This window comes from Camponotus vicinus, unplaced genomic scaffold (assembly GCF_025532165.1).
Source record: "Camponotus vicinus isolate PSW18456_S1 unplaced genomic scaffold, iyCamVici1.0 SCAF_1, whole genome shotgun sequence".
Taxonomy (NCBI): Eukaryota; Metazoa; Arthropoda; class Insecta; order Hymenoptera; family Formicidae; genus Camponotus; species Camponotus vicinus.
The window spans coordinates 34,557,051-34,584,328 of record NW_028141945.1 but is presented as its reverse complement, the minus strand read 5'-3'; the positions used below and the strand labels follow the sequence as shown (position 1 = coordinate 34,584,328).

The window sequence follows — 27,278 nt, the reverse complement described above, 5'->3', positions numbered from 1 at the left end:
ACAAAGGTATTAATATTATTCTCTATATTCTATTTATACTTTACATTCTCTATTCACTATATTCTATATTCTATTTATACTCTTTTTCTATATATTCTATATATTTTCTATTTATTCTCTATATTCTATTTATACTATTCTCGATACTTTAGTTTTAGAGTATCTTTCAGGCTCATTAAGTCAGGCATATTTTTCTATACATATTGGAATCGACTTACCCTAAATTAAATATCCATCGCTGATAAGCTCGCGAAAATTCAAAGCCACTATTCTAACATCGGCAAAGACCTGATTCGCATTGTAATCCGCTGTAATCCGAGTGGACACGCTTAATAGCCTCCAGACGAACCCTTAATGGCACGGTGTAGTTCAATGGATAGTTCTGATGACGACCAGACCCAGGTCTAGACCGATGGACGAGGCATCATCGTACAATCCGGGATTAATAGCGCGCGAACTAATTCAAATGTCTAATAAATCTTGGCCGTTTCTCTCCGGCACCCCCCGGATCGCGCCTGCACCCGCTGAATTTCTCCACGCGAGGAGACCGGTCGATCGATCGATCGATCGATTGGTCGAGGAGCAGCCAGATAGATTCGATTAACCCGCGAGTTTCGTTAACAACTAACGCGATTACTTCTAATTCCAATTTGTCACCAAGAAGCCGTGCCGGGAACTTCCTATTCCCGTATGGAGAAGAATACGGAATTGAAGTCTCGAACGAACAAACTGGGTCGCAATCTCTTCCCTCTCCTCCTCCCCCTCCGTCCCCCTCCTTCCCGCTCCACCTTGCATCCGCATCCGCGACCAGCCGCGTTACGAAGTTTCGAGCTTCACGGATCTCTACTTAATACTTATGTAGATATCGCTAGAATCTCCATATTGTTATCAAAATGAATGGCTGACAAATTACGCCGACGATATCGAGTAAACGCGCTCGCTTTTTCATAAAACGCTTGTTATTTTAATACGCAGATTCGTTATAAAGATAAATTCGTCATATAAATTCGAAAGAGTTTACTCCGATTAAAAAAGCTGGAGAAAAAGAGAGAAGCGTCTTAAATATTTACACCTCTGGCATTATTCACCCCTGATGTTTTTATAATGATTAAAATGTAAAAGCTACAAGTATACTATTTTGTAAATATCTATAACGATTCACATATATATAACGAGAATATCAGTTCTTCAATTTTCCTCGAAATAAAGTTAAGTGAGTAATGAATTTTCAATCTCGCACAAAATACAACAAGAAGAAATAACAGTGTAAAAATTATATGCAGTAAAATATTTACTCACCAGACACCGTCTACTTGGCCGAAACAAAAATACACAAAATGTACTATATATAAACTATAAATATTCAGATCTCCCGTAATATTGCACTTGCCGAGATATTTCACGACGACGTTCCCGCGCAAATAGGTCTGGTTTAAAAAGCAAGGTGTATAAAATCGTATCTAGAAGTGTAACTCTTTCTCGCGGGAAGTGTGCCAATTTCGAATTGGATCTAAACCATCTGCACTTTGGATCAGCATATGTGATGATGGTAAAAAAGATTCGACAACTAGGTGGATAAGTATTTTCCTTGAAACAGATTGAAGTTCTTCGATCATTCTCGAGAGGGCGGTCAAACGTCAAACTGCATTCCCATCTAGATCCGCGTCGAGTCTGTCAAAGTCGATGACTCGACGAAACAAAGATGGAATATTTGACGTTCGTTTAGAGGTTAGACGAAGGCTGTCGCATTCATTTCTCGCGCTCGTACAACTTCCCGTCACGTATAATTGATTTGATCGTGCATGCAGTGCGACGTGATCATCGACCGCCATCATGAGTAAGATGTATTCGACGGCGAACCTGTCTGACAAGGAGCTGAAGGAGCAGGGGAACCGTCTCTTCGATCTGCACAAGTACGAGGACGCGGCCAATTGCTATACAAAGGCGATTGTGAGTGACGTTTGAATACGTGCTAGATCATCGCCGTGAAATTCTAAATCGAAATTCTAAATTATTGCGCACTCTTGTGCGTCTGCTCGATTGTTTACCAATTGTTACATACGCAGCAAGTATTTTTTGTTTTGAATCATGAATCACATGCAGTGTTTGCCAGAGATGGCAGTTTGATGTTGCACCTAGCGCCGAAAATTTGTACTAGAATTTGACAGAAATGAGGGAAGACTTTTAAATCTGATTATATATTCCGTCTCTCTCTCCCTCTCTCTTTCTCTCTCTAATACAAATTTATCATATCTTTAAAAAGAAGAGTGATTTTGCACAACAGAATAATTTTCTTTTTTTATTTTTGTTGCAGATAAAGAATCCAGACCAAGCATTGTACTTTACAAATCGAGCATTGTGTCATTTGAAATTGAAACAATGGGAATCCGTGTGCAAGGATTGCAGACGAGCCTTAGATATAGATCCTTGTTTAATGAAGGGTCATTTTTTCCTAGGACTTGCTCTACTGGAGTTGGAGCTCTTTGATGAAGCTGTAAAACATTTGCAGAGAGGTAAATGGCAAAGCAGACTTATACATACTCTTATCATTTTTTTCAAGAGAGAGAAAGAATAGATTAGACTTATAGTATAAAATTATTTATCTAAAACAATTTAGCTGTAGACTTGGCAAAGGAGCAGAAATTAAATTATGGTGACGACATCACCAGTGTGCTACGACAAGCACGTAAACGTCGTTTTCAAGTAAGGGAGGAGCAGAGGATTGCTCAAGATATTGACCTGCAGACTTATTTGAACCAGCTGATCGTAGATGATGCAAAGCGTAATTTAGCAGCTTTACAAGAACAGGAGACGACAAAGGATTCTGATACTGATGCAAATTCAACTGAATTTGCTAGGAGAAAAGAGGAGATCGAGGAGAAGAGAGATACTTGTATATCGCGGCTCAATGATCTCTTTGCTAAGGTCGACGAGAGAAGAAGGGTTTGTTTTCTTTCAATTTCTGCCATCAAAACAAGAGTCTTTGTATTTATTTTTTTGATGTTTTGTGCTGTTATTTATAAACGAATTGTTTGTAGAAAAGAGAGGTGCCCGACTATTTGTGTGGCAAAATCAGCTTTGAGATCTTGCAAGAGCCAGTGATTACACCTAGTGGAATCACATATGAACGGAAGGATATCGAGGAACATCTTCAACGGGTCGGTCATTTCGATCCAGTCACGCGTGTGCGTCTTACACAAGATCAATTAATTCCAAACTTGGCGATGAAGGAAGTAGTCGATACTTTCCTGCAGGAAAATGAATGGGCCTTGCATTACTGATGTCAATACATTATTTACTGCCATAGATGTAAGTTAAGGCAATAGTGATTTTTAATGATGAAAGAAAAGAATTCAATATTTGATGAAGAAATTTATAAGAGGATATCTAAAAGAAGAAATCTCAAGAAAGTGTAAAGTAGTAGAGTATATACATATAGATTAAGTATATTGTTCCCCCCTCCCCTCGTTACAAAAAAAATATTTTTTGCTTTGTTAGAAGATAGTGACTTATTCTCTTATCTCCTTGAGTAAGCAAGTTCAAGTCTTTAGATTCTCTGTTCTTGAATTTTTATCATTAAAAAAAGAACAAGAAAACATTATTTTTATTGTAGAAAGTTATCTTTTGCGATAAATTTTTATTTTTATTATGCTGAAATATATTCACAAATTAATATCAATCTATAGGGTGTTATTGGTGAACCGAAACGGGGTCTGCCAATTACTAGGTGATTTATTCTCTACCATAAAGCGACTTAGCTCCTCGGCTCAGGTCTATCAAAGACCAAAATAGCTGCCTTTATAGCATATTTATCTTATTCGCTTTCATTCTTGTATCGCTTTAATCCAGATAAACACTCTTATTATGATAAGAAGCTGAAACAAGAATAAAACGCTCTTAGAAGACAGCGGATTTCGAGGACCTGAATAGCGATTTTGTAACGAAGAAATGCTTGTATCTTGTTATTGTTCAATATTTTTCTAGAATACGCCATATGAAAAATATGGAAATTATTATTGGATATATGTATAATATTAAATAATTAAAGCAAGAATCACATGTAAATTCATACAAGATAATTCTATGAGAGTATATATAATTGTATGTATATAAATTTATTTTCTTGCTATAATCGACAATTTTTGTTTATAAAATTGAAATTTTCATAATAATTGCTTTTGATAAAAACTTGAAATTAGAATTTCAATTAAAAGTTGAAAGACTTGCAAATTTTTAACACAATATAAACATAGGATAATAAGTGTTCGTATATATAGTAATCTTTCTTAGTTTATCATACATCTACATAATAATTTTTTACTGGTGAAATTGTTTACATCTTTACTATATTGTTTGTTAAAAAAATAGTTCTGATTGTGAATGTTATATATCAATAGTAAAGAGAAATCTAAATCCACTCAAGGTATTTATTTTAACATTCAACTGACAACAATATATTTATATATGTATATATATATATGTACAGTTTTACGTATACGCAATATTATTGTATATATGTATCGCAATCATCGCAATCGTATGTAATAATAACAATTATTACCGTCCACCATCGGTGTATTGTTTTAAGTTATTGCGCAAGCTACATCGACAATATATATGGTTAACAAAAGTCTGGTAAGATAGATTATTCTCTCTGTAGTCTCAATAAATGCAACAGTCATTTGATAATGAACTACAACGTCTCTCCTTTTAATATTTGTTTTTTTAAATTCATTTTTTTAATGTGTGAATTAAATTCGAAAAATTGATAATTATATTTTAAAAAACTTTAAAGATATCAATTAGAAAATTATCAATTTTTAACTATAAAAATGTAGAAGGGAGAGTACTTATTATAAGATAATTCCCAATTAAAATATAAAATGCATTTGATTCCCAAAAGATTCTTTCAATAGAGATCGAGCGAGTATGCGAGATAAAAAACTAGTATATAGTTGTAACAAATGATATGATATCAAGATATGGTTTGTCTTTTATCATTAATTAACTAATGACAATTTCCGTCATTATATAATTGATGACTCCTATTGTTATTTAATTAATTAGTCATTTGCTTAACGATTGCTAATGCAGTTATTTTATCTGCTTAGGCTTACTAATAGATAACTTGAGAAAACGAAATTCTACTATACTTATTGTCCGTATTACATTTGTACGTTTTAGGCGAATACTCCACAACCAATTAATCATTAATTCATTAACTCTTTGCACTAGAATATTTTAATATGGATTTATAAAATCTCATTAATTATTTATATATTCAATAACATGAAAAATTAATTATATATATTGTTACAGGAAATTACTGTGAAATTATAATGTTTTCTATATAAATTAATATAATAGTATTTTTTCTTTTCTTTTTATTAATTTAACATAGAAAAGTATTCAAAGTGCAAAGAGTTAGGAATTTAAAATATCACTGGAAGATATCAGGCCATTTGAATACTGTCACAAAGGAGTGCAAACAGGAAGATTCCATAGAATGTTCAAAGACATCTTTAATGTTCAAATTCGACCTGGATTATAACTTCTTTCATTGAAATATAATGATTTACTTTAATATATATATTACCTATTCTTTTTATAATATACTCTATGTTACAGGTCGAGTTTGATACATAACAGAGTTAAAATTAAAATAATAATTGACCTACGTGAAACTAATTGTTTAATCTATGTGGCCTGGACGATGATTATCTCTTCTCGCCCGAAGAAACCGGTTTCTTCGGGTCGAATCAATTGCCTTTTTTGCTATCCAGGCATTTTTGAATGTGCATCACATACCGCACAACGTTAATATTATTGTCAAGCATGATTTAGTCCAATTATTTTATTGTCGTCAATTTTAGTCTTTTTATGCTAAATTCATTATTGTCACGTCATCCATCCACATAATCACTCGTGGATTCCTGGATCCTTAGATCTGTGGAAGGATCTCATATTCTTAGACAATTATATATTGTGAAATATTTGAATTTTTAGATCTCTGCAAATCTTGTATGTTTTTAAATATCTCGATATTTTTATCTGCTTATTTGTGCTGTTAGATTGGATCTTTAAGTGTTTTTATCATCAAATCTTTTCTCAGATCCATTGATTCTCAAAGTATTTTCGAATCTTCAATAGATCCATAGATCTAAGGATCCAAATGCTTTGATACAAGACTATCTATCTAGAATAATGTTTCGGGTGCATTCACCCAAGTCCACTGGACGGCTCCTACCGCTAATCTTATTAAATCTGATGTTATTCGCAATCGCTAAAGAGTAAATGTTTCATTGTTAACTCATATAACAGATAATTTTCCGCACGGAAAGATTGCCTCTCGTTTCCGTCCACACGATGCACGATTGTTCGTTTGAAAACTGTGTATATAGATTATTGTCTAATATTCTTCATTATTCATTTTTCGAAAGCCATTTTTCGCATAGTTAATCACTTAAATTTAAAAAAATTACAAATTGTTATATCTCTCGGGCAGAAATAAATTCAAGAATATTTTCCAATAAATCTCCGCTTACATCAATATTTTTGAATATTTAGATTCTAGAAGAATTTTTTCCTTTAAATTATAAAATTTTCAAATATAAAAAAATTGAATCTGACATCTAATTTTAACTATTAAAGATGAAAGAAAAATTATTTTTTACTTGAATGTATCTCCGTCTTTAAATGATAAAGAAATGACTCCTACCGCCGAAGCTTTTATGTTAATTGACACAATAGACAAGATCCTACCACGCAAATGCGTTGACTACAATTCGACCAGATTCATCAAAATGAATTGCAACCACTTTTGATCAAGTAGCAAGCAGTTGAAGATGGTCGTCACAGGATAAAGTAAAGCGTTTCTCGAAACGAGATCATCTGCGGAAACGCGCATCGCAATCAAGGATCGATCCTAGGTGAGATCCTCGTCCTCATCGTCGCTAGGACCGCCCGTAGGGCAGCACAATCCTTCAGAACCGTCATTCCTGATGCAAAACAGCAGTGTTTCAGCCGCCGTTACCTCATGCGGCATAATTCCATGAAATTCTTTTAAATCCGCCGCAGGAAACCAGGCCTTTTCGTTGTCGTCGATGATGAGGATTCCATAGTATCTAGAAAGGATCATTAAAGGTTTAATTTAAGAAGCGTATATAAAACAAGATATATGATTTTTTATTGACAACTTTAAGATCAATATCAACCTGCAAATTGCGATTGCGGGTATCCATAAAACGGAAGTGAGAATGAGAATGGCAATGAGAACTAAAGCCCAGACAGGCCACTCATGTCTTTCCGTGATGCCTTTACTCGCTACCCAGGCTGGATAACCACTTCCTTCGAAAAATATTTCGACGAAAGACGCGATCAAGATACTCAACATTGCCAGTGGACTGAGATACTTCCAACATATTAGCCAATAGAGACCAGGCCGGTTGCCAGTCATCAGTTCAATATCATCAGCAAATCTAAAATTATCACAATACAATTAATGCAATCTTTGATCTGAAACCTTCAAGAATGTTTCTACACTTACCTCTTCAAACCGTAAACATAGGATACTGCTATACATTCGAAGAAAGCAATTATAAGTAACGGAAAATTTCCGCTGAAGCTATCGAACAGCACAAAAACATAACTGCCAGCTCCATGAGCAAAGGCCATCGAGATCGAGCAGCACACCAAACAAATCACACCTGTGAAATCGAGTTTATTCTTGTAACTTCTTCCAATTTAAACTATATCTTATTATGTGTTGTGAAATTAACCTGTCAGAATCTCTTTTCTTAAGTTCGGGAAGAGTTTCATATCGACGATACTGGTGACGACACCTTCCAGAGTACCAAATTGAGAATCGATTCCTAGTGTAAATAACATCAAGAAGAACAATACCGACCAGAATTGAGCGCCGGGAAACTGATTGATCGCTTCGGTAAAGATGATGAAAGCTAAACCTGTGCCCGATGCCGACTGTAATTATCGTTACATAATTTAAAAGCACGGAGGAAAGGTATAGAAAAAAAAGTTCAACTTCACAACTTACATTATCTAATTCTTTTTCTAGATCGCAATAGGGCAATTCCGGCATTATCATGTCCAATGATCCATTACCGCTAGTGATGTTCAACGGTGTACCACTAATCGGAATATTTTCAGGTATCTTCTCGGCATGTCCGAATATATTCATTAACGTGTTATTTCTTTCCGATAAACATTGTTCATAAACCATGGTGGCTTTGAATCCTGTTAAAATGCAAAATTATAAGTTTAAAAAAATAGGAAAATATCAGGGGAGAAATTTGTACGAACCTATGATCGAGAAGACGACGATCCCCGCGAACATGGAAGTAAAGCAATTCGTCAGACTGACCATGATAGCGTCGCGGTAGCAATTATTGTTCACCGGGTTGTATGAAGAGAATGCTATCAGACCACCAAAAGCTAAGCCTAGTGAGAAGAAGATTTGCGTTCCAGCCTCTAACCAGACTACCGGATCAGTCAATGTGTACCACTGAAGTAGAGAAATAAATTGATGGTTATACAAAATAATTGCGACGTATAGAAGATGATTGTATACAATGTACCTTTGGCGTGAAGAGATGCCGCAGACCGTCCGACATACCCGTCAATGTTATCCCTCGGAAGAAGAAAATGATTAGAACGATATACGGAAATGTAGCGGTTACGTACACAACCTAAGAGAAGCAGAAATTATCATTTGATGAAGAGGAATATGATGACATTTAATTTTTGTAATAGGAAAGGGCCGTACCTTGCCCGAGGATGTGATACCCTTAATCATGCACATGTACACGAGAATCCAAGCAATGATCAGCGCTAGAGCGATCTTCCAATTGAACACTTCCGGCGTATCGATATCTTTGGATATCATTAGGGTGGTTCGATACCAGAAATACTGTGTTGGACTGCTGACCTATTGACCGATTCTCAAGTTACATACAAACTTATTAATGTATGGACAATAGAATATAATTTATATTGTATAAGCGTAAATTTTAGCATTACCAAACACTCGGGTTCAGACGCGTAAGATCCATTTTGAAAATATTTATTCGGACACTCCGCCCAAGGTAGTTGCGATTGAAAACTCTTTAAATAGATTTTTAAATTTTTATTTTAGTGATATAAATGCGACGAGATAAAACATTAATTATAAATGGATTCTTACCTGAACGAAATAGAAGAGACACCAGGCAATAATAGTATTGTAATAAAGAGCCACATTGAAGGAGACTATGGCGCTGCTGATTCCGATACCCCCCATATACGGGGATACCTTTTCGGTAAGGAAACTCACTATTAAAAATCTTTATTTCGATAAAATTATAATTTATAGTCTTTTTTCTCTATTCACCTGATTCCACACGCCAATGGCGCCTTTTCTCAATCTTTGACCGATTGCCAATTCCAGATAAAATATAGGAATACCCTCGATGGCCAGCATCACGAAATAAGGAATTAGAAAAGCACCTGGTGGACATTAGAAATAATCCTTATTGTACGAGAGAGGTTTTAATAAACAATCTTAAACGAAGCGAACGCACCTCCACCATTCTTCTGAGCTAGATAGGGAAACCGCCATACATTTCCAAGGCCCACTGCATATCCTACGGTGGCCAGGAGAAATGTGAGTTTGCTATCCCAATTTTCACGCTCATCTTCACCCGCTTCCGGCCGGAAAATCGCCTTGCCGTCATTGTTACCGGTGCCCGGGCCGTTTCCTGTTTTGCTCTGTGAACAAAGACCAATGAGGTCAAACTCATGATATAAAAGTAAATAAAATAGGCAGAGGTACCTTGTTAGGACTGCTATCTTCGAAGGCCGCATTGGTGGCCCCGTAATTGGCAGTGGAGATGTTCTTTCGATTATCCACCATTAATCTACCACGCATCTCTTTCATCTCAAGCTTATCGATGCTTTTTTGAGGCTTGAGATCACGGGAGCTTTGCCGGCGAACGAGATGAGCCGTATTCGCCATATCTTCTCCGCTTTCGTTTTAATCCCTTTCAAATCCGCTTCTTTCTGATCAAACGAAAAGATCTAGACACTCCATCCTGTTCAAAAAAAATTTAAAAGATTAAAATGATTAAATATGAACATGTATAGAAGCAAGTGCAAAACAAAATTATTACTAAATTACATAATGAAAAGTTTGTAATTTTTTTTAATAAGAGATGTAGATATAAAAATATCTAAAGAAAGTTAATATTAAATTAATATATAATATATATAAATAATTAATATGATTAATATATTAATGTAAGCATTAAAAATTAATATAGTAATTAATATATATGTGTGTGTGTGTATATTTTTAATATCAAAGAATTATATTAAAATTTAATTATTACGATGCCTCCTTCCCTGGAATAATACTTTATTTGATTAATGCATATGTTCATGAATTTCTTGAGTTGGTCATTTTATTTTTTATTATTCATATACATATATAGAAGCTGTCCATACACCATATATATGTGATAACTTCTTATGTCGATTCTATATACACATATACATACATACATACATCACACACACACACACACACACACACACACACACACACACACACATATATATATATATATATATATAAAATCTCATACAGGTGTTTAACACAAGGATATACATATGTTTTCTAAGGTACACATGTGTTCTTCGTAAAAAAAATTCAAATACATATAAAAGAATCGATTGAAAACTTCACTGGAAATTGATTTTTACTTTGACGTAGATGCACGTTCTCGTTAAAGCACACGGATACGAATCTCAGCAAATATTTTATACGCAATCGTACGAGAGAGATAAGATTAATTTTTATTAAAATAATTACATATGGCTTCGGCAGATGTGTACAAAAAAATCTCATCTTATTTTAATCAGATGAATATACATATATATATATATATATATATATACATATACGCCCTCGCGGACACGAGTCTTTCACTTCATTGTACGAAATTCGCTATCGATATAGAAAGCCCGAATTCCCTCGCGTAAATACGACAACTCCATTCGAAAATGTTTGTTCGCAAGGGAACAGTGTTCGAAAAGATGCGGACGTTCGCGTTTCTGTCGCGAGCAGAAAGCAATGAAACGAAATCTTTACCGACCTGCCGGGACCAAAGAAGGAAACGCGCGAGGACCTTGTCAGCGGTCGAAGAGTGGTTCGCCACTGGTGACACCCCAGTGTATGTGCTGGTGATAGTAACTTTTGAAATCACGGTATTTCAAGAGAATCAATAGCTGGCGCCGGCGCCTCGACCCTCTCTCTCTCTTTTTCGGCCGCGAAATCGCGCGCGAGCCCTTTTCCGTTGGAAGGAAGACACCGATAGTGCGACGAAAAGGAGAGAACGAAAGATGAACCATTATTATTATAATTTCACATTATTTTGAAACTTAAAGCGTAAAAAAATAAAACTGTGAAATTCATATAATACAATACAATAAAAACCATACTATCATATAGATACAATAAATTGGAATGAGATAAGTTTTAGGATAATTAATTAAAAATTATGTCATTTCTCAATTTAATAAGGGATGTTAAAGTCTTTGGTAATGAATTTTCATTATCTTCCATGAGTAATTATTTTATCCATTTATAAAAAAATATTTATTATAAAAGTAGTCTTCCATGAAATATATAATACCTTTAAGGATATAAGGTATTTTTGTTTGACTTTTTTAAGCTTCATTCATATATTTCCACTTTTTTAACGAAGAGTCTCCTTAGCAAGGAACTGTGTAAAAGCGAGTATCTCTAAAACATATATAATTTTTATTGAAGCTTTTTTACATGTAGTATTTGAATAATTAGAATCGAACGTTTAAGTGCAATATTACACTAGCGATATTTAATATATTCCAAAAGATTCCGAAAAACGATCAAATAGATGATATATGAATATGTATATATGTATATGTATAATACACATAATACTCATTTTAATATATACCATGTGTAATAATAATTTAAAAGTCAAATAATAGTAGCAAGTAATTAGAATATAATAAAAATGCAGCATTTAGTAACTCTACAGAATACAAAATGAAGGAAGAAATATTATGTTATACTTACTATATATATTCCTCCTTCCACACTGTTCTTCCACAAAGGAGGAGATTAAATTATCGATAGTCTCTTCCATTTTATAATTGATAGATTTCATGCAATCCCTGATACGAAGATACCTAATATACATATAGAATACAGTACATAATATTAGTAAATTACAATGAAAGCTGAATTACATGATTAAAGAATTCTATTATTGAAACAACAAATACATATTATGATAGAACTGGAAACTTTCCACTGCCCATTCTAAAAGTAGATTAAGCTTTGGTCGATAAGACGTTCCCTTAATTAATTCTTGCATTGTTTCATCCTTGAGGGATACATGGCTCCTGGCATTTTCCAATTTGACCAAATAATTTTTCAAATCCTAAAAAAAATCAAATTAAAATACCATGTATTTTTCATTAAATTATAACTCCTAGATAAAGATATACCTGATTGGCGTCATTAAATTGTGTCAATATATCCAGGAGAATCGCAATTTCATCTTCGAGGCCCATAAGAATTTTGAACATCAATCTTTCCCGCGTTTCTCCATCCATGTTATTTTCTGTCTCGTTTATGTTTACACTGCAACAATCACGCCATCTCATTGAACTTGTGATAAAATTGTCGTCGAGCGCGATGGAATTTTTGATTGTCACTCACTTTGCAACGTGTCGAAATTGTTCGGCTTGATTAGCTAGAGCCTCAAGCGGTCTTTCAGCTTTCGCTGATAATTCTTTCCATTTTTCATCCAACTTCTGTAAACGTGCGAAATAGCGAACAAGGCATGCGTGGAGTTCCCGTGACATATCAGGTTAGAGGAAGAAAAAATTGTGCCAACCTCCTCGCCTAGTTTACTAATTTCAAAGAATGCGTTTATTCTAACTGTTGGTAACAATATTTCACTGCGAGCATTCTGGAGCGATTACCCATCTACAATTTTACATTCTATGGTTATTTTCCGGTGGTCATCTGTCACACGAACCGAATTACGTGCTGCTCCGCACAAATCGATCTGGTGAACCGGAAAATAGCAGGTGTCACGATTTAACACGCGAAAAAAGGAACCTTGCTCGTGGACCGAAATGATCCCTGTGGGCCTCTTCTGAATGATATCGCTATCTCTCTCCCGCACCTACGCGCACCACGTGTAGGGGTTATCTCCTTCCGACATTCTCGCGAACGCAACGGACACCCAACGAGTCGTCAATAATGCAAAGTGTGATAAATTCGGTGAAGGGCACCGCGTTGGGCGTCGCCGAGTACTTGACGCCGGTGCTGAAGGTAATTTTGATGAGTTTTCTTTTTTTTTCTCTCTCGCTCGCAGGATATCAGTAGTTTATCGGAGTCGATTAGATCCTTTGGTTAGAGAGATTGTTGTCGAACAGCGGAGTCGACGGATGACAGAACATCCAGTAATGATTTCATCAGTGAGGTTTTCTATAAATAAATAAATAGAAGATAACAAATAATTTTCTTTACTTGTCAAAAACTACTCAATTTATAAGAAGAGAGAGAAAGATTTATTCTATATTTTCTATCTTTTTATGGAATTTTCTTGTCATCAACAGATACTACATCTTACATGTATATTTATGTGAAATTGTCTGACTTTAAGGAGAGCAAGTTCCGAGAAACAGGTGTCTTGACACCAGAGGAGTTTGTAGCAGCTGGAGACCATTTGGTACATCACTGTCCTACATGGCAATGGGCTACTGGTGATGAGGATAGGGCAAAGTCCTATTTACCAAAGGGCAAGCAATTTCTGCTCACTCGTAATGTCCCCTGTACACGTCGATGTAAGCAGGTAATGTTATGACTGAAAATAATATGATTTTTTTCTTTGTATATAATGATCTTTTACTAGGTATTTAACATTATCATTTGCTGTATTTATAGATGGAGTATAGCAACGATCAAGAATGTATTATAGAAGCAGATGATCCTGAAGGTGGATGGGTAGATACTCATCATTATGCAACTAGTCTTGCTGGCCTGGATGAAAAAGTATCAGAAATGGCCCTGGAGGAGACATTAGAGGAGCCATCTCAAGGTCATGACAATGCGGATGAAGATGAGGACGACGAGGATGCTGCTGATATGGAAGCTTTCGAAATTAGCGGAATGTTAGATGAACAAGATAAGGTAGAAAACAAATTTGTAGGGGAAGAAATATCTTTGAGATCTCCCTCTATAATTGTAAAAAACAACTTTGTTATAGCACGCGGCGACAGAAAATATCAAGAAATCTGGTCAAGAGAAACGGGACTCATTTACGGAGGGTGAAATTATTCGCACCCGCACTTATGACTTATATATTACATATGATAAATATTATCAAACTCCTAGATTATGGTTGTTCGGATACAGTGAGGTGAAACATGCATATTTATTTTTCTCTCAACTTCTTATATTATTTCCTAGATCTGCTTATCATACTTATTGCTTTTATATTATAGAATCGAAAACCGCTTAGTGTAGAAGAGATGTACGAAGATGTTAGTCAAGATCATGCTAAAAAGACAGTTACAATGGAAACTCACCCACATATACCTGGTCCTCCTATGGCTTCTGTTCATCCTTGCAGGTAAAATATAGAAGGCAAAAAAAAAGTAGAATTAAATTTTGTGAATCTTGATAGATTAAATGACTTATTGTTTATATAGACATGCAGAAGTGATGAAGAAAATCATGGAGACAGTAATGGAAGGCGGCGGAGAATTGGGAGTGCATATGTATCTTATAATATTCCTGAAATTTGTTCAATCTGTCATACCGACGATTGAATACGATTATACACAAAATTTTATGCTAAACGCAATCGGTTAAATGTCACAGTATTAAATTACTTACATTATATTGTGATTGATATTAATCGCTTGCAAACTACTTTAGTGGATACACAGGATATTTATGTATATCGATATTTACTACGCTTTACATCATAAATGCCAAGATCGTAAGAATATTCAAAATTGTAAGGATTGAAGAATGTGTAATTAAGACTACTTCTACTTGACGATTGCAATGCTCACAAGCATTATCTGTCTAACTTTCAATTATTTGTTTAATTTGTTTCGATAAATGACAAGAATGAAATGATCCTACGAATGTTGCAATTGTCAAATGGAACATGACCTAAGTATATTTTGAATTTGAAGATGCATGAAAGTCATGGAATCTAAGAAATATAAAGTGAATATCCTATATGAACATCCATTCCTGAGAATCCAAAGATTGCACGGATACATTGCACGGATCTCAAATGTTAAGCATTTAAGGGGATCCGTTTATATATTCGTTTTGATCATTTTAAATAAACGGACTGTAAGATTTTTTTTACATTGAAAATATGAATTGTGAAAATATTATTTGATCCAACAATTGTTAGACAATAAGTAAAGAATAATATGCTGTGCTGAAAGCAACGAAGAATCCTACAAAGAAATATAGAAATTTCATATACGTTAATAATTAAGCTAATATTTGTTAGCTTATTATTTACAAAAACAGAAGCTTAAAGATTTATTAAAATCGATTATAGTTAATTATTACGAAAATAAATTGGAATATTAAGAATATTACCTTTGTATGTGACCGATTTCTTTGCAAAATTATATCACATTCGAAATAACGACACGAAATAAGAGTGATTAAAATTCAGACTTACCTGTGATTTGTTTCCTCGCATGTCAGAGATACACATAATTACTTGCCGTTACTCCGATAATCCGTGACATTCTCATAAATTTACTGGTACATAAATTAACATGAATGCGATTGGATTAGTCACTAAGATAGTATTATAAGATTTTACTAAATTTTATGGTATAATGTTGCATTCATTATTTTCCGAGCAAGTAGAAGTTTACTGTCCTTTAAAGCTTTTTCAACATTGATTTTTCTATATTTCGTTACTTTTTAATTAAATTACTGAGATATCTTATTATTGAGAGATGATTGATTAAAAATTGCTGAATTATTTACTATTAGAATTATTAAAATTATTTGCTGATAGCATGTTCCTTATTTCAAGTACATATATCCCGCAAATATCAAGTAACAGTTATATAATTGTTATAATTTCTCACTCAATATAATTGTTACATGTTAAAAAAGCAGTTGTTAAGTGGGAAATTATATATATATATAATTAACAGTTACACTTGTGATGTTTGCTGGATATATGTATATATGTATACACACACACACATATATATATATATACAGTTGCGCTCATAAGTATTTTGACAAACTTCCGACGGAATAAATAAATTAAATTTACTTTCATCACTCCATAGTACCTTAGACCACTCAATTGATGTCCAATTTTGATGAGCTTTAGCAAACGTTATTCGGGCCTTTCTGTTCTTTTTAGAAATTAGAGGTTTTTTACTGGGCCGTCGAACTATTAAACCTTGTTCTTTGAGACGTCGTTTTATGGTAGAAACATGTACATTTACTCCATAATTTTCATGTAAATCTTTAGCAATAGTTGTAGCAGATTTTTGAGGATCTGCTATAGACTGTCTTTTAATTAATTTATCTTCCCGAATAGTTGTTTTTCGTGGACGTCCCGACCTACTCTTGTTGTATACTTCACCTCTGTCTTTATAGCGACGATTCCAAACACTTACAAGTTGTCGTGATATGCCAAAATCATGAGAAACACTTGATTGTGTACGTTCTTCATTCAGAGCACGAATGACAGCCTCCCTTATTTCCACAGAATATTCTTTTCTCTTCGGCATAATATTTCTAACATTTAAATCAATTTCAAAACATTAATACAATCTTTTTTTAGATTTAATGCTCTCAAAAATATTTGTCAAAATACTTACGATCCAAGCGAATAATGAAAACGAAAAATAAAAAGTAATAACTGTTGATAATTCGGATTTATTTGTAACTTGTACATGCGTCTCTTAGATGCGTCGTAAGTGACTGACAACTTTGTTTATCATATTGACCATTAGTTGTGCGCGTTCCGAAAATTGTTTGTCAAGATACTTATGAGCGCAACTGTATATATATACGCGCGCGCGGAGACGATCTTCTTCCATCGACGAACTTCCCGCCGACAGGATAACGGGTGACGATATCCGCAGGGACAGGACGCGGAGGCGCAACACTATATATACATATATACATACTCAGGTAGAACATGAAACTCATAATGACATCATTATGACGTCACCTAAAAGTCATTTTAGAAAAATCATAATGATCTCATTTGATATACTTTTGGCAATGTTTTGGTGACTTATTTATATATATATAAATAAGTATATTACGCAATTACTTGTTTATTTAATTATTCATGTATATTTTAATTATATTTAAGCAACATAATCTTTTTAAAATTATATAATGCGATTATTGAACTTAAAAATTTATGATTCTTTTTGTCATCTTTAACTCATATTTTAATCATTTTTGTTTAGGTAACTTTTAAGTGATAAATAAAATCATGATGACGTCATAATGATGTCATTATGAGTTTCATGTTCTACCTGGGTAAATATTTATATATGCGCTTATATACATAAGCGCTAGAATTTAAAGTATTATTGTTAGTAAAACTATACGATCGCATGTATTTGCAACACTTGCATTCCTGAACTCGTCAGAACATTGTAAGTATATAATACAAGTTAGTTATAAGTAGTAATTTTAACAATTCTCTTAAAAATTATTAATAACATTGTGTCACATTTTCTATAATTATTGTTTACTGTTAACAAAGTTTATTATTTCTTTGTGTGTAACATATCTATGTTCGTTTTATAATAATTCCTTAATAATCGCAATTTTTTCCGAAAATATATGCGATATTCCCACTTGCGCGTTTAGCGCATTAAACTCTCCTTCAGGAAGAATAATCGTATCTCTCCCGCTTGACACGCGCGTTACTCTTTCGTATACACAAGAAAGCTATCAGGGTGATTGGATAACAGGATGTCTCATAAATCTAAGAGCGCATATATTAACGGTTTTTTAGCTCCTTATATTGTCGTGCACAGGACGAATCGAAAACCTAGAGATTATCCAGAATTTTTTGTTATTCGACAGAACGTATCCTTAGAGCCACAATGATGATCCATACTTCTCAATTATTTGTCATTGCTATTACAATATACGCTGCTGTAATCGGTAAGTATCAGCCTTGCAATAAACTCAATCTATTTTATATATATAATTATTATTAATAATAATTATTATTATAATTAAATATTATTATAATTATTATTAATAATTATATTATGTAATATTTTATATTATTATTTAATTATTATATTATATTTAATAATGAAAATGCAATATATACTGTTATTAGAGATGTATTAGAAAAAATATCATATTTTGATCTTTTCTTTTTGAAAAAGAATTAAATTTAATATTAAAAATGTAAATTAAGGATATAAATTAAGAAATATTGTTTTGTGAAATTATTATTAGAGGTATATATTATAAAAATATTTTATTATATATTTTTTTCTTTTCCTCATTAAAGTTATTCTTGTTTAAATTTCTTATGTTTATATATATATACCCACACAGCAATGAAGATCTGTAAGATGTACTGAAATTATCGCAGATATATGAAATACATCTTAATTTTCTGAAAATATTATCAGTGTATTATAACAAATGTATAGTATAAAAATACTCCTGTAAAAAATTTTCATGAAATACATATATAAATATTCAGGAAATATATAAATCTGATTTTGATCAAGATAAATGTGTGAAATATATCTTAAATATATCTTAAGAGACATCCTAAGAACTCTGGTGCAATGAAACACTTAAGTGAACAGGAAACAAATACTAGTGATTAGGTTTCCTTATTCCTTTTTTGTGCATTGCATCATCTATTTTCAAAGGTTGAAACGCAATTGTTCCTGAATTTTTATTTCTTATCTCTAATATCTGTTTCAAAATTAATATAAAAAAGTTATATTAAAAGAACTGTATTTTTTATGATATATGTTTATTTTATTTTGTGTAATTTCAGATATAATGTCTAGATTATACCAAATATTTAATATTTGCATGTCAATTTCTTTATAAAAAATGTTTATAGATAATTATATATAATTAGATGTAATTAGACTTAATTATATTTATATATAATTATTATTTAAGTATATATAATTATATCTAATTATTATTACATATAATTATATCTAATTACATCTAATTATTTATATAATACATATAATTACAATACATATAATTACATACAACAAAATCTACTTATACATTATCATTTATGTATTATACAAGATATTTATAACTCCATATCGAATTATGCAAAATTATATTAAAATTCTGTTTTTCGAGTATCATACTCGATATAATTTTTTATTAATTCGATATAAAGTTATAAATATTTTAATACAATTATATACAAATAATAATTATATGTACACAATTATCTATAATTAAATATAAACTTTTTTCCCGGGTTAGTATGTATATTGATACAAATTGACTTACTAAACATTCATAAAAGAATTTTATATTAATATATTAGTTAATGCATTAAAAAATTGATGTAAATTAGGTCACTATTATTAGAAATATTCTCCCAGATAAATCCTAGATAAATCCCGAATAACTACCATAATCATCTCTGATATATTTTTATAATATACTTGCAATATCCTCGCAGGATATCTTGATGATATTCCACAGATTTCCATGTGTTGTGTGGGTATATATAACGCGACATTAAAAAAAATTTTTTATATAAAATATAAATTAGCCAAATTCTCTTTCTCATAGGCGGAGCACCTAGCGCAGACCTAGAGAGCATCTTTTTACGTATTTACGTTGGGTATTTATGTTTATACTTCAGTTATTCTTATTTCCATTATTCACGTTTCCATCGCTTTAAAATCAAATTCCAAAGAAATAAACGATATTAATTAATTAGATTAATTAGATTCTTGCAATAATATCAATTCTTCTTTCTCTCTCTTTGATGCGATATAAAGTTGTTATAAATCTTTATAAAGATCTATTTTTATATTAATGGAAATATTTATCTTATTCAGAACTACTATGGATGAATATGTCGATTACTCGCTAAAGAATACCGATGCACTGCTATCTCGAATAATTAGCACCAAGCCGACAGTATTGTATATACACGGCTATATGGAACATATAGGGAAAGATAGCATACGAACAATAGTGCAAGGTATATTTCGATGACGAATAGTTATTTAAAAATGTGTTTTAATTATATTCCTCTCTTTCCTTAGCTTACTTGAAGAGAAATGATCACAATATCATCGCAGTGGATTATGGTAAACTGGTGAGCGACTCATACATGACAGCTGTGAAAAACGCCTTCCATGTTGCAGCCGCTCTCACAGTGACTCTCGATAAGATGGTAGGATCGGGCTTCGACTCGGAAAAGTTACATATTGTAGCACACTCTTTAGGCAGCCAAGTCGCTGGCTACCTCAGCAGAAGCGTCAATTTTCAGATTCCTAGAATTACAGGTAAAGTCCATCAACTTTTTATCAGTCAATTTTATTGCGATTTCATGTCACTTACATATCTTTGTTTTAATGTAGTATTGAAGCATCTTTAAATAATATTTTGAAGTATTTTGATAAGTCATATAAATTTGCAATAAATAATTCAAATCTTCGATAATAATAAAACAAAAATAGTACACATTAATAATGAAATAAAATAAAAATAAAAACTTGATAGAGAGAAGTTTTGTAGAAGTTATGAATAAAATGTTATTAAAAAAATAAATTTTTAAAATTTGCTATCTTAAAATCTTAATATTCAAAGATTAGTGTAAAAAGTGAATTAGAACTTAACAATACTTAAATTTTTTGTTACAGGATTAGATCCTGCCGGTCCTCTTTTCAATTTTCTCGAGCCTCATCTCACATCCTCCGACGCTCGTTTCGTAGATATCATACATACGGATTTAGGATTTTACGGTATTATGAAGATTATCGGCACGGTAGACTTTTATCCAAATGGTGGTCGACGTGTACAACCTGGCTGTCCATTAAACGCTACGATCTACTCCAAAGAAGGTATATATATATATATATATATTCCTTATTAAATATATAATTTGAATATTAATTAAAATTATTCTTTACATCTCAATTGTTATTTCAGAGTTTTGCAGTCATCATCGTTCCTGGAGATTCTATGCCGAATCGCTGATCGATGAAACAGCCTTTCTGGGCGTAGAGTGCCCTTCGTTATATCACTTTTATTCCGGCGAATGTAATAATAATACGCAAGTCATCATGGGATATGGCACTCCGAGCAACGCGTTAGCAAAGAATTTTTAATTCTCTAAAGAAATCATTTAAGAAAAACATAAATCAAAATATCTTTTTATACGTAATATACTTATCTTTTCTATTTTTTTACAGGCGACGAAACGTTTATTTAGTGACGGCTGATCAGAGTCCTTTCGGGTTACACGAGAAAGGGACTCATCTGTAATCGAGTTAACTGTACAATTGAATTGTAATATTGAAAAGAATATACCGTAAGACCTGGATGGATAGCAAACCCTCATAATAAAAAAAACGACTAGTACATACATTGTCCTCTGTGACGCTCGGCATGCTATATTCATAGCATATTAATGAAGAATTGGACGCATTATGTCTTATCTCTTGCAATATAGTTAATAATCGCTGTATTATTCTAATATTAAGTTTTCTTCCTTATATGCAATAACAGTTTTTCTATTAATTCAATTCCCGTTTCTGATATTTAATCGGCAATTGTGTATCACTATGCAACTTTCGAAACGCAAATTTAATTTTTTAATTTTTTTATGCATAGTTATCTATCAGGATAATTTGAGAAATTCAAATATATTCTCTCTCTAATTTCAAGATTCAACACTCATAGATCAATTCATCTATATTGATCGTGACAATAAAAGATAGTATGTACGTGTATATAACTAACGTTTATTTTTAAAGAGGCGGAACTATACGGCCACGACTCTAATAATGTAAACGGTAGTCTTTATAGTATTGCGATGTCTAATTGCAACAATTAGTAAAACTTATTTATGCATGAATTACCTAGGGTAGAAGTCGAGGTAATTCTTTGTGCGAGAGAATAAGAAAGCAATATAAAATGTTGATGCAAAGAAACAGAAACTGTAATAACTTCTTCAGAATATTGTTTTGCAAGAAGCATTTTTACCGAGACCTTATAGAGCTTGAAGAATTTTCTTTAGACTTTTAAACGAGAACAATGCATACTCTTCCCTTATCGTTCGCCCTCTTGACGTATACTGGTTATTGGCAACCTCTCAACTTGACATCCATCAAATATTGGGCGTATACTGTTTATTCCGTCGTGATGATTTTTCTTCTTCTCTCATTCACGTTTTGCGGTTTGGTCGATTGCTTCATGATTAAAGATCTTGAAACCTTTATTGAAAAATTCTCGCTGTTTTTGTCTGTGCTCGGCGTTAGTTGCAAAGTGATGAACCTGGTATTACGTCGAGACAAGATCATTGGCCTCAGTAATATGCTGCTGACGAATATTTGTGTACCCAAAGACAATCACGAGATGGATATTCAACGAAAATTTGATCGTAACGCAAAGTGGGTAATTATAAAGTTCGCATTTGGATTTATAATATAATTATCTCTTTGAAATAATTTTTCTTTACGCGAAACAAAAGCCCCGAAGAGTCTGAAAAAATTAAAGATCCAGAAATCAAGTCAAATCTAAAACATAAACATCAAATACTTATAAACTTTTACACACAATTTTATATAGATTATAAGATATAATAATTTCTATTTATGTATATATATACGCTGCCTTTTTTCATAGACTTCGAATGTTTTTCTAGGACGATTACTATCTACTGCGAGATATTGAACGAGTCAGCCGTCTTCTTTGCCACGATTGCTCAATTTCGGTATCTTGCCAATACCAGAACCTTGCCATTGTCCGATTGGGTGCCATATGACATTTCGTCGACTGTTGTCTTTTGGGCTACCGTACTGCATCAAACTATTGGACTGATAGTCTGCGCGAATGCTAGCGTCGCCCACGAGACTCTCATCTCCGGCTTTATGATTCAAACTTGCGCTCAGCTGGACATATTATGTCATCGCGCTCGTATGTTGCCGGATTTGCTGCGAAAGGCCCAGAAATCCAGAATCTCAAAAAAGGATTTGAAGGCGCAAGAACAGTGGCTCGTTCGCGAGCTTATTCATCATCATCGCTATGTGTATAGGTAAAGATGAGAGTTTATTCAGAGGAGAGGAAAAACATACGTATTGAACGAAAAATTATAATCTGGCAGATTCGCAGAACGCATTAATACGGTGTTCACGTTGATGATTCTCGTACAATTTTCCGTAAGTTCAACGGTGCTCTGTCTTAGCATTTACAAAATGTCGACAAAAAGTTTGCTCAGCCTCGAGTTCGCGTGGAGCTTGTCATATCTTGGTTGCATGCTTACGCAGATCTATTTGTACTGTTGGTTTGGCAATGAAGTGACACTAAAGGTCAAATAAGAAAAAATTTTAATTTACTAAAACATTATTATCTTTTTTGAAGAATGCTTCTTGGGCTTTTATATGAAGCTAGGCAATCGAAATTTTTTTTAAGTCTATTCTTAAATATACAGAGTACTGAAGTCGGCAACGCCATTTATGAGATGGACTGGCCGATGCTTTCCGTTGATTTAATGAAGACTCTTTTACTGATAATAATTCGATCTAAGAAACCGATAAAAATAACTAGCGGCTATATAGTTACTTTATCCAATGAATCTTTTATGAAGGTAAAAGAGAGATGATATTAGAATAATATTAATGATTAAAATATTTTTTTAAATTTGACACAATTTAATTTCTATGTATCTTTATGTTCACGTTTTAATTTTTGTTTTCTTTCAGATTATCAGAATATCTTATTCAGCATATAACGTTTTGCAAAGTCCTTAATACGAACAAGAGCAATCATCTTCTTCGATTTTGCATCGCAATTAAAATCTAAGCCAAATTAATATATAGCTAATTATTTCCACGAGAATCGCTCAAAAATATCTAAAATATTTTTTTAAATATTCTTATACGTATATTTATCGTATTTTATCGTATTGTGTAATCTGCGAATGAAGCTATGGAATATTATATGAAGTTGATTGTATTCTTGTTCTTGTATTTCCGTCGTCGGCGTTAAACTGAACGTGGCAGCAGCAACTTGCAGGAAAACGGAAGTAATCGCGGACGATCTCATCGTTTTCAGAGATGGCTGACAACTCGCGATAAATGTATTTCTGTTTGCATGCCGTGGTATATCCCTCAGCAAAACCGTCAATCATCCTGCATTTACTATTTTCTTCTCTGGAAATAAAATATATTACGCTATTTTTCATTAATATTCTATCTTACTGACAAATTATTTTATACTCATTGTATGTAATTCTCTGTCATTTATATTACATATATTGAATACATATACATACATATATATTATAAATATTGGAAAATTGTCATAGTTTTTTTCTTGTTATTATGTAGCACTTACTTGCAAGTCTCAATTCGCACACTTTGAGAAAAATTCATCTCATTCGATTGGAGGATAAAGCGCCATTCATTTTTCAAGTTTTGGCCTGTCTTTGGACGAATTACTCGCTCCTAGAAATTAACTATTTTTATGTTTGCAAAATTTGATTTAGTATTGGAAATAAATCATAATTTAAAAATGATTTTACCTGAGAGAGACAAAGTGGTTCCTCACTAAGGTCTGTTCGCGGTGCAATAGTTAACTATTAACAAGAAAAAAGTTTAAGAATAAAAATTGCATGTTTTACTAATTATATTATTTTAATAAATTATAAATTATCGATTTACTAACAATATCCTCGTATGCGTAATGCAACAGGCTGGAATTTGTCGCGAGTGCTTGATTCACAAATTCTTTGGGATAATTCAAGACATCTTCGCAGAAGGTTTGTTGCTTGTCGCAATTCGCTGTTGGACCGATTAAATTTATGTCACCATTGCCATTACCGCTTCGTGCTTGCAAGACATCATCCGGAAATACAAAACTACTGTCGAAATTCGTATGTCGTTTGTCATCTAAAAAGTCATATTTACAAAGATATTATGTTTAACACAAGATTACAAGAAGGAAAATATTAATGTCTGAGTTATAAAAATCGTAAGTAGAAAAATTTTAATTTTAATAAAATTTTATTTTATATAATTTTTTTGTGTAAATTGTCGTAATAATCGTTTTGTGATATTTATGACGTTACCTCCAAAACGCGAATTTATTTTTTTCTTTACATCATTATGATCGTAATACGATTCTTCGGAGACTTCTATTGGATATTCCAATTGCTCGCTATTAATGCGGCTATCGTAGTATTGTTTGTAAGTATCATATCCATGATAAATGTCAGCCTCGAGAACAATCTGGAAATGGGTGAAATGTGCTTCTTTAATCTTTCATTTCTTTATCACTTTTTGTTTTGTTTGAACTCATCCAAATTTAATCCTACATTTCTCCTTTATCAATACAATATCTTGTACAATATCTCGACAGTAATCTTGATTGATAAATTCAAAGTTATGCTTTATTTTCTAAAAAAAAAAAGAATAATTGATTATATATAATTTATCTTGAATAAATCGAGAGATCGATTACATATCAGTGAAATTGATTTTTCAACGCTCTTTACTTATCTGATTGCACTTATCCGATTTGTGTTTTACTTACATCATGTCAAATATTGTGATTTTATTTTTTATTGAATTTATTACATACTTAATATTACATTTAATACTACTTAACATTTCATTGACCATTTAACATTATTAAGCATGAATGTAATAGCCTTTTACGCCTTTTAAAGTATAAACTGCATGTTTAAATACTTGATTTCTTAAACGTTTAATTAAAATAATTTAAAATTAGTTTTTACACATACCGGTAAAATGAGGATTTCCATCAAAAACACTGTTGCAAATTTTTTCAGCACCATCATTACAATTGTTTTTCTTTCACTCACACGATATAATATACAATGTAAAATTGCAAAACCGTCAAGATATACCTATGCAAATTATCAATATTATACTGAAGCAAATAACTTGGCTGCTAAGAAACTTAGTAAGCCATAAGTAGCTTTCTTCACGGACTACTCAAACTGATTTGGATACATGACGACTTCCGATTGTAGGCTGATGTTGGTTTTCTCTTATCTAGCCACATTATTATCTGCTTCCGACAACTTATCTAGAATCATCAAATCGCGAGTAAGAATTTGTATTTTTTTTGCAATGAGATCAGTTATAGTAACAGAAGAAATAAACAATATATATAATAAACTATAAACAATATAATAAATTATAAAATAATAAATTATAAAAAAAGAAATTAAAGGAAGTACTTCATTCTCTGATATTAATTTTTGCTAAAAATTGAAGAATTAAAGAGATATGTAAGAACTTATAACTTTGTAAAATTATATATATATATATATATATATATATATGAAATTTATATTTATTAAAGGGGGAAAATTAATTCTAAAATGTTTGAATTGCTCTCTCTCTCTCTCTCTCTCTCTCTCTCTCTCTCTCTCTCTCACTCTCTCTCTCTCTCTCTCTCTCTCTCTTTCACGCATTTTCATATCTCATTTATTTTATCATTATTATCTCCATGTCTTCATATGTAATTGAATGCCAATTTATTTCATGACATTTAAAATTTCTTATATTTGTATTTTATTTATAATTTTCTTTTATTTTATTAATTTCTTAATTTTTAATTTTCTTTTATATTAATTTTATTTAATGTTAATTAAAATTTGTTACTGTTTATTTTTAATTAAAAGAAAATCAATAATCTAAAAAATATATAATTTGATAAAAGTATAAAAAATAAAAGAATTAAAATTTTAACGATCTTTGCTTCGTATTAACGATTTTTGCGAAAATTCCTGGCAATTTATCTAAATTATATATTGTTCACGTAGGTCAGTCTAAGAATCAGGATATATATATTTAACTAATGTTTCATCACATGGTCAGTACATGCGGTCAGGATTTACATACAGACCGTGGACAGGAAACTCGATACATTCTTGCACGAGATAAATCTTACATGAGCTAAGATTAGCCGTCTT

At 32.3% G+C, this 27,278-nt stretch overlaps 8 protein-coding genes across 14 annotated transcripts in view; 4 read left to right on the top strand and 4 right to left on the bottom strand.

Moving 5' to 3' along the window:
• LOC145963504 (opioid-binding protein/cell adhesion molecule homolog) overlaps window positions 1-510 on the bottom strand; it is a 281,149-nt gene extending 280,639 nt beyond the window's left edge. Inside the window, exon 1 of the mRNA XM_083085532.1 lies at window positions 219-510. The gene's annotated coding sequence lies outside the window, so the exon portion shown is untranslated. The remainder of the gene's footprint in view (window positions 1-218) is intronic.
• Stub1 (STIP1 homology and U-box containing protein 1) overlaps window positions 1-4,693 on the top strand; it is a 190,730-nt gene extending 186,037 nt beyond the window's left edge. For 4 of the 5 annotated variants that reach the window (XM_083085470.1, XM_083085461.1, XM_083085488.1 and 1 more), the window contains 3 exons: window positions 2,315-2,513; window positions 2,618-2,943; window positions 3,039-4,693. In XM_083085470.1, coding sequence (XP_082941596.1) covers window positions 2,315-2,513; window positions 2,618-2,943; window positions 3,039-3,281 — 768 coding nt within the window. In that variant the 3' untranslated portion in view covers window positions 3,282-4,693. Of the gene's footprint in view, window positions 1-1,669; window positions 1,951-2,314; window positions 2,514-2,617; window positions 2,944-3,038 lie in introns of those variants that run through there. The other variant, XM_083085478.1, reaches the window with a different exon arrangement.
• LOC145963457 (sodium-dependent neutral amino acid transporter B(0)AT3) lies at window positions 4,414-11,496 on the bottom strand. Its single transcript, XM_083085427.1, has 14 exons — window positions 11,148-11,496; window positions 9,827-10,085; window positions 9,576-9,762; window positions 9,386-9,501; window positions 9,200-9,307; window positions 9,037-9,120; window positions 8,783-8,944; window positions 8,595-8,705; window positions 8,320-8,521; window positions 8,054-8,253; window positions 7,779-7,980; window positions 7,547-7,706; window positions 7,215-7,478; window positions 4,414-7,124 (listed from the first exon to the last, which is right to left on the bottom strand). The coding sequence occupies exons 2-14, from the start codon at window positions 10,007-10,009 to the stop codon at window positions 6,926-6,928; spliced, it is 2,178 nt and encodes a 725-aa protein (XP_082941553.1). The 5' UTR covers window positions 10,010-10,085; window positions 11,148-11,496; the 3' UTR covers window positions 4,414-6,925.
• A 127-nt stretch (window positions 11,497-11,623) lies between these two features.
• LOC145963515 (uncharacterized) lies at window positions 11,624-12,953 on the bottom strand. Its single transcript, XM_083085559.1, has 5 exons — window positions 12,764-12,953; window positions 12,550-12,685; window positions 12,325-12,482; window positions 12,116-12,228; window positions 11,624-11,797 (listed from the first exon to the last, which is right to left on the bottom strand). The coding sequence occupies exons 1-5, from the start codon at window positions 12,907-12,909 to the stop codon at window positions 11,751-11,753; spliced, it is 600 nt and encodes a 199-aa protein (XP_082941685.1). The 5' UTR covers window positions 12,910-12,953; the 3' UTR covers window positions 11,624-11,750.
• Atg3 (Autophagy-related protein 3) lies at window positions 12,713-15,457 on the top strand. The gene is made up of 7 exons (XM_083085440.1): window positions 12,713-12,914; window positions 13,135-13,384; window positions 13,719-13,907; window positions 14,000-14,245; window positions 14,322-14,474; window positions 14,560-14,687; window positions 14,767-15,457. The coding sequence occupies exons 2-7, from the start codon at window positions 13,313-13,315 to the stop codon at window positions 14,927-14,929; spliced, it is 951 nt and encodes a 316-aa protein (XP_082941566.1). The 5' UTR covers window positions 12,713-12,914; window positions 13,135-13,312; the 3' UTR covers window positions 14,930-15,457.
• A 1,526-nt stretch (window positions 15,458-16,983) lies between these two features.
• LOC145963489 (lipase member H-A-like) lies at window positions 16,984-21,828 on the top strand. 3 transcript variants are annotated; one of them, XM_083085510.1, is made up of 9 exons: window positions 16,984-17,257; window positions 17,545-17,736; window positions 18,102-18,253; window positions 19,892-19,943; window positions 20,164-20,309; window positions 20,374-20,616; window positions 20,974-21,174; window positions 21,263-21,422; window positions 21,526-21,828. In XM_083085510.1, exons 3-9 carry the CDS (start codon window positions 18,193-18,195, stop codon window positions 21,596-21,598), a joined length of 936 nt encoding a protein of 311 aa, XP_082941636.1. In that variant the 5' UTR covers window positions 16,984-17,257; window positions 17,545-17,736; window positions 18,102-18,192; the 3' UTR covers window positions 21,599-21,828. The 3 variants fall into 3 exon arrangements, with proteins under 3 accessions (XP_082941636.1, XP_082941628.1, XP_082941645.1); XM_083085502.1 differs by having other exon boundaries at window positions 16,985-17,257; window positions 18,173-18,253; XM_083085519.1 differs by lacking the exon at window positions 17,545-17,736 and having other exon boundaries at window positions 16,985-17,257; window positions 18,173-18,253.
• A 110-nt stretch (window positions 21,829-21,938) lies between these two features.
• LOC145963522 (4-vinylanisole receptor-like) lies at window positions 21,939-24,612 on the top strand. Its single transcript, XM_083085572.1, has 5 exons — window positions 21,939-22,725; window positions 22,980-23,369; window positions 23,439-23,643; window positions 23,766-23,921; window positions 24,037-24,612. The coding sequence occupies exons 1-5, from the start codon at window positions 22,370-22,372 to the stop codon at window positions 24,082-24,084; spliced, it is 1,155 nt and encodes a 384-aa protein (XP_082941698.1). The 5' UTR covers window positions 21,939-22,369; the 3' UTR covers window positions 24,085-24,612.
• Window positions 23,365-26,310, bottom strand: LOC145963510 (protein spaetzle-like). The gene is made up of 6 exons (XM_083085545.1): window positions 26,079-26,310; window positions 25,404-25,563; window positions 25,001-25,224; window positions 24,858-24,911; window positions 24,671-24,780; window positions 23,365-24,486 (listed from the first exon to the last, which is right to left on the bottom strand). Exons 1-6 carry the CDS (start codon window positions 26,133-26,135, stop codon window positions 24,261-24,263), a joined length of 831 nt encoding a protein of 276 aa, XP_082941671.1. The 5' UTR covers window positions 26,136-26,310; the 3' UTR covers window positions 23,365-24,260.
• Window positions 26,311-27,278: the final 968 nt, after the last annotated feature.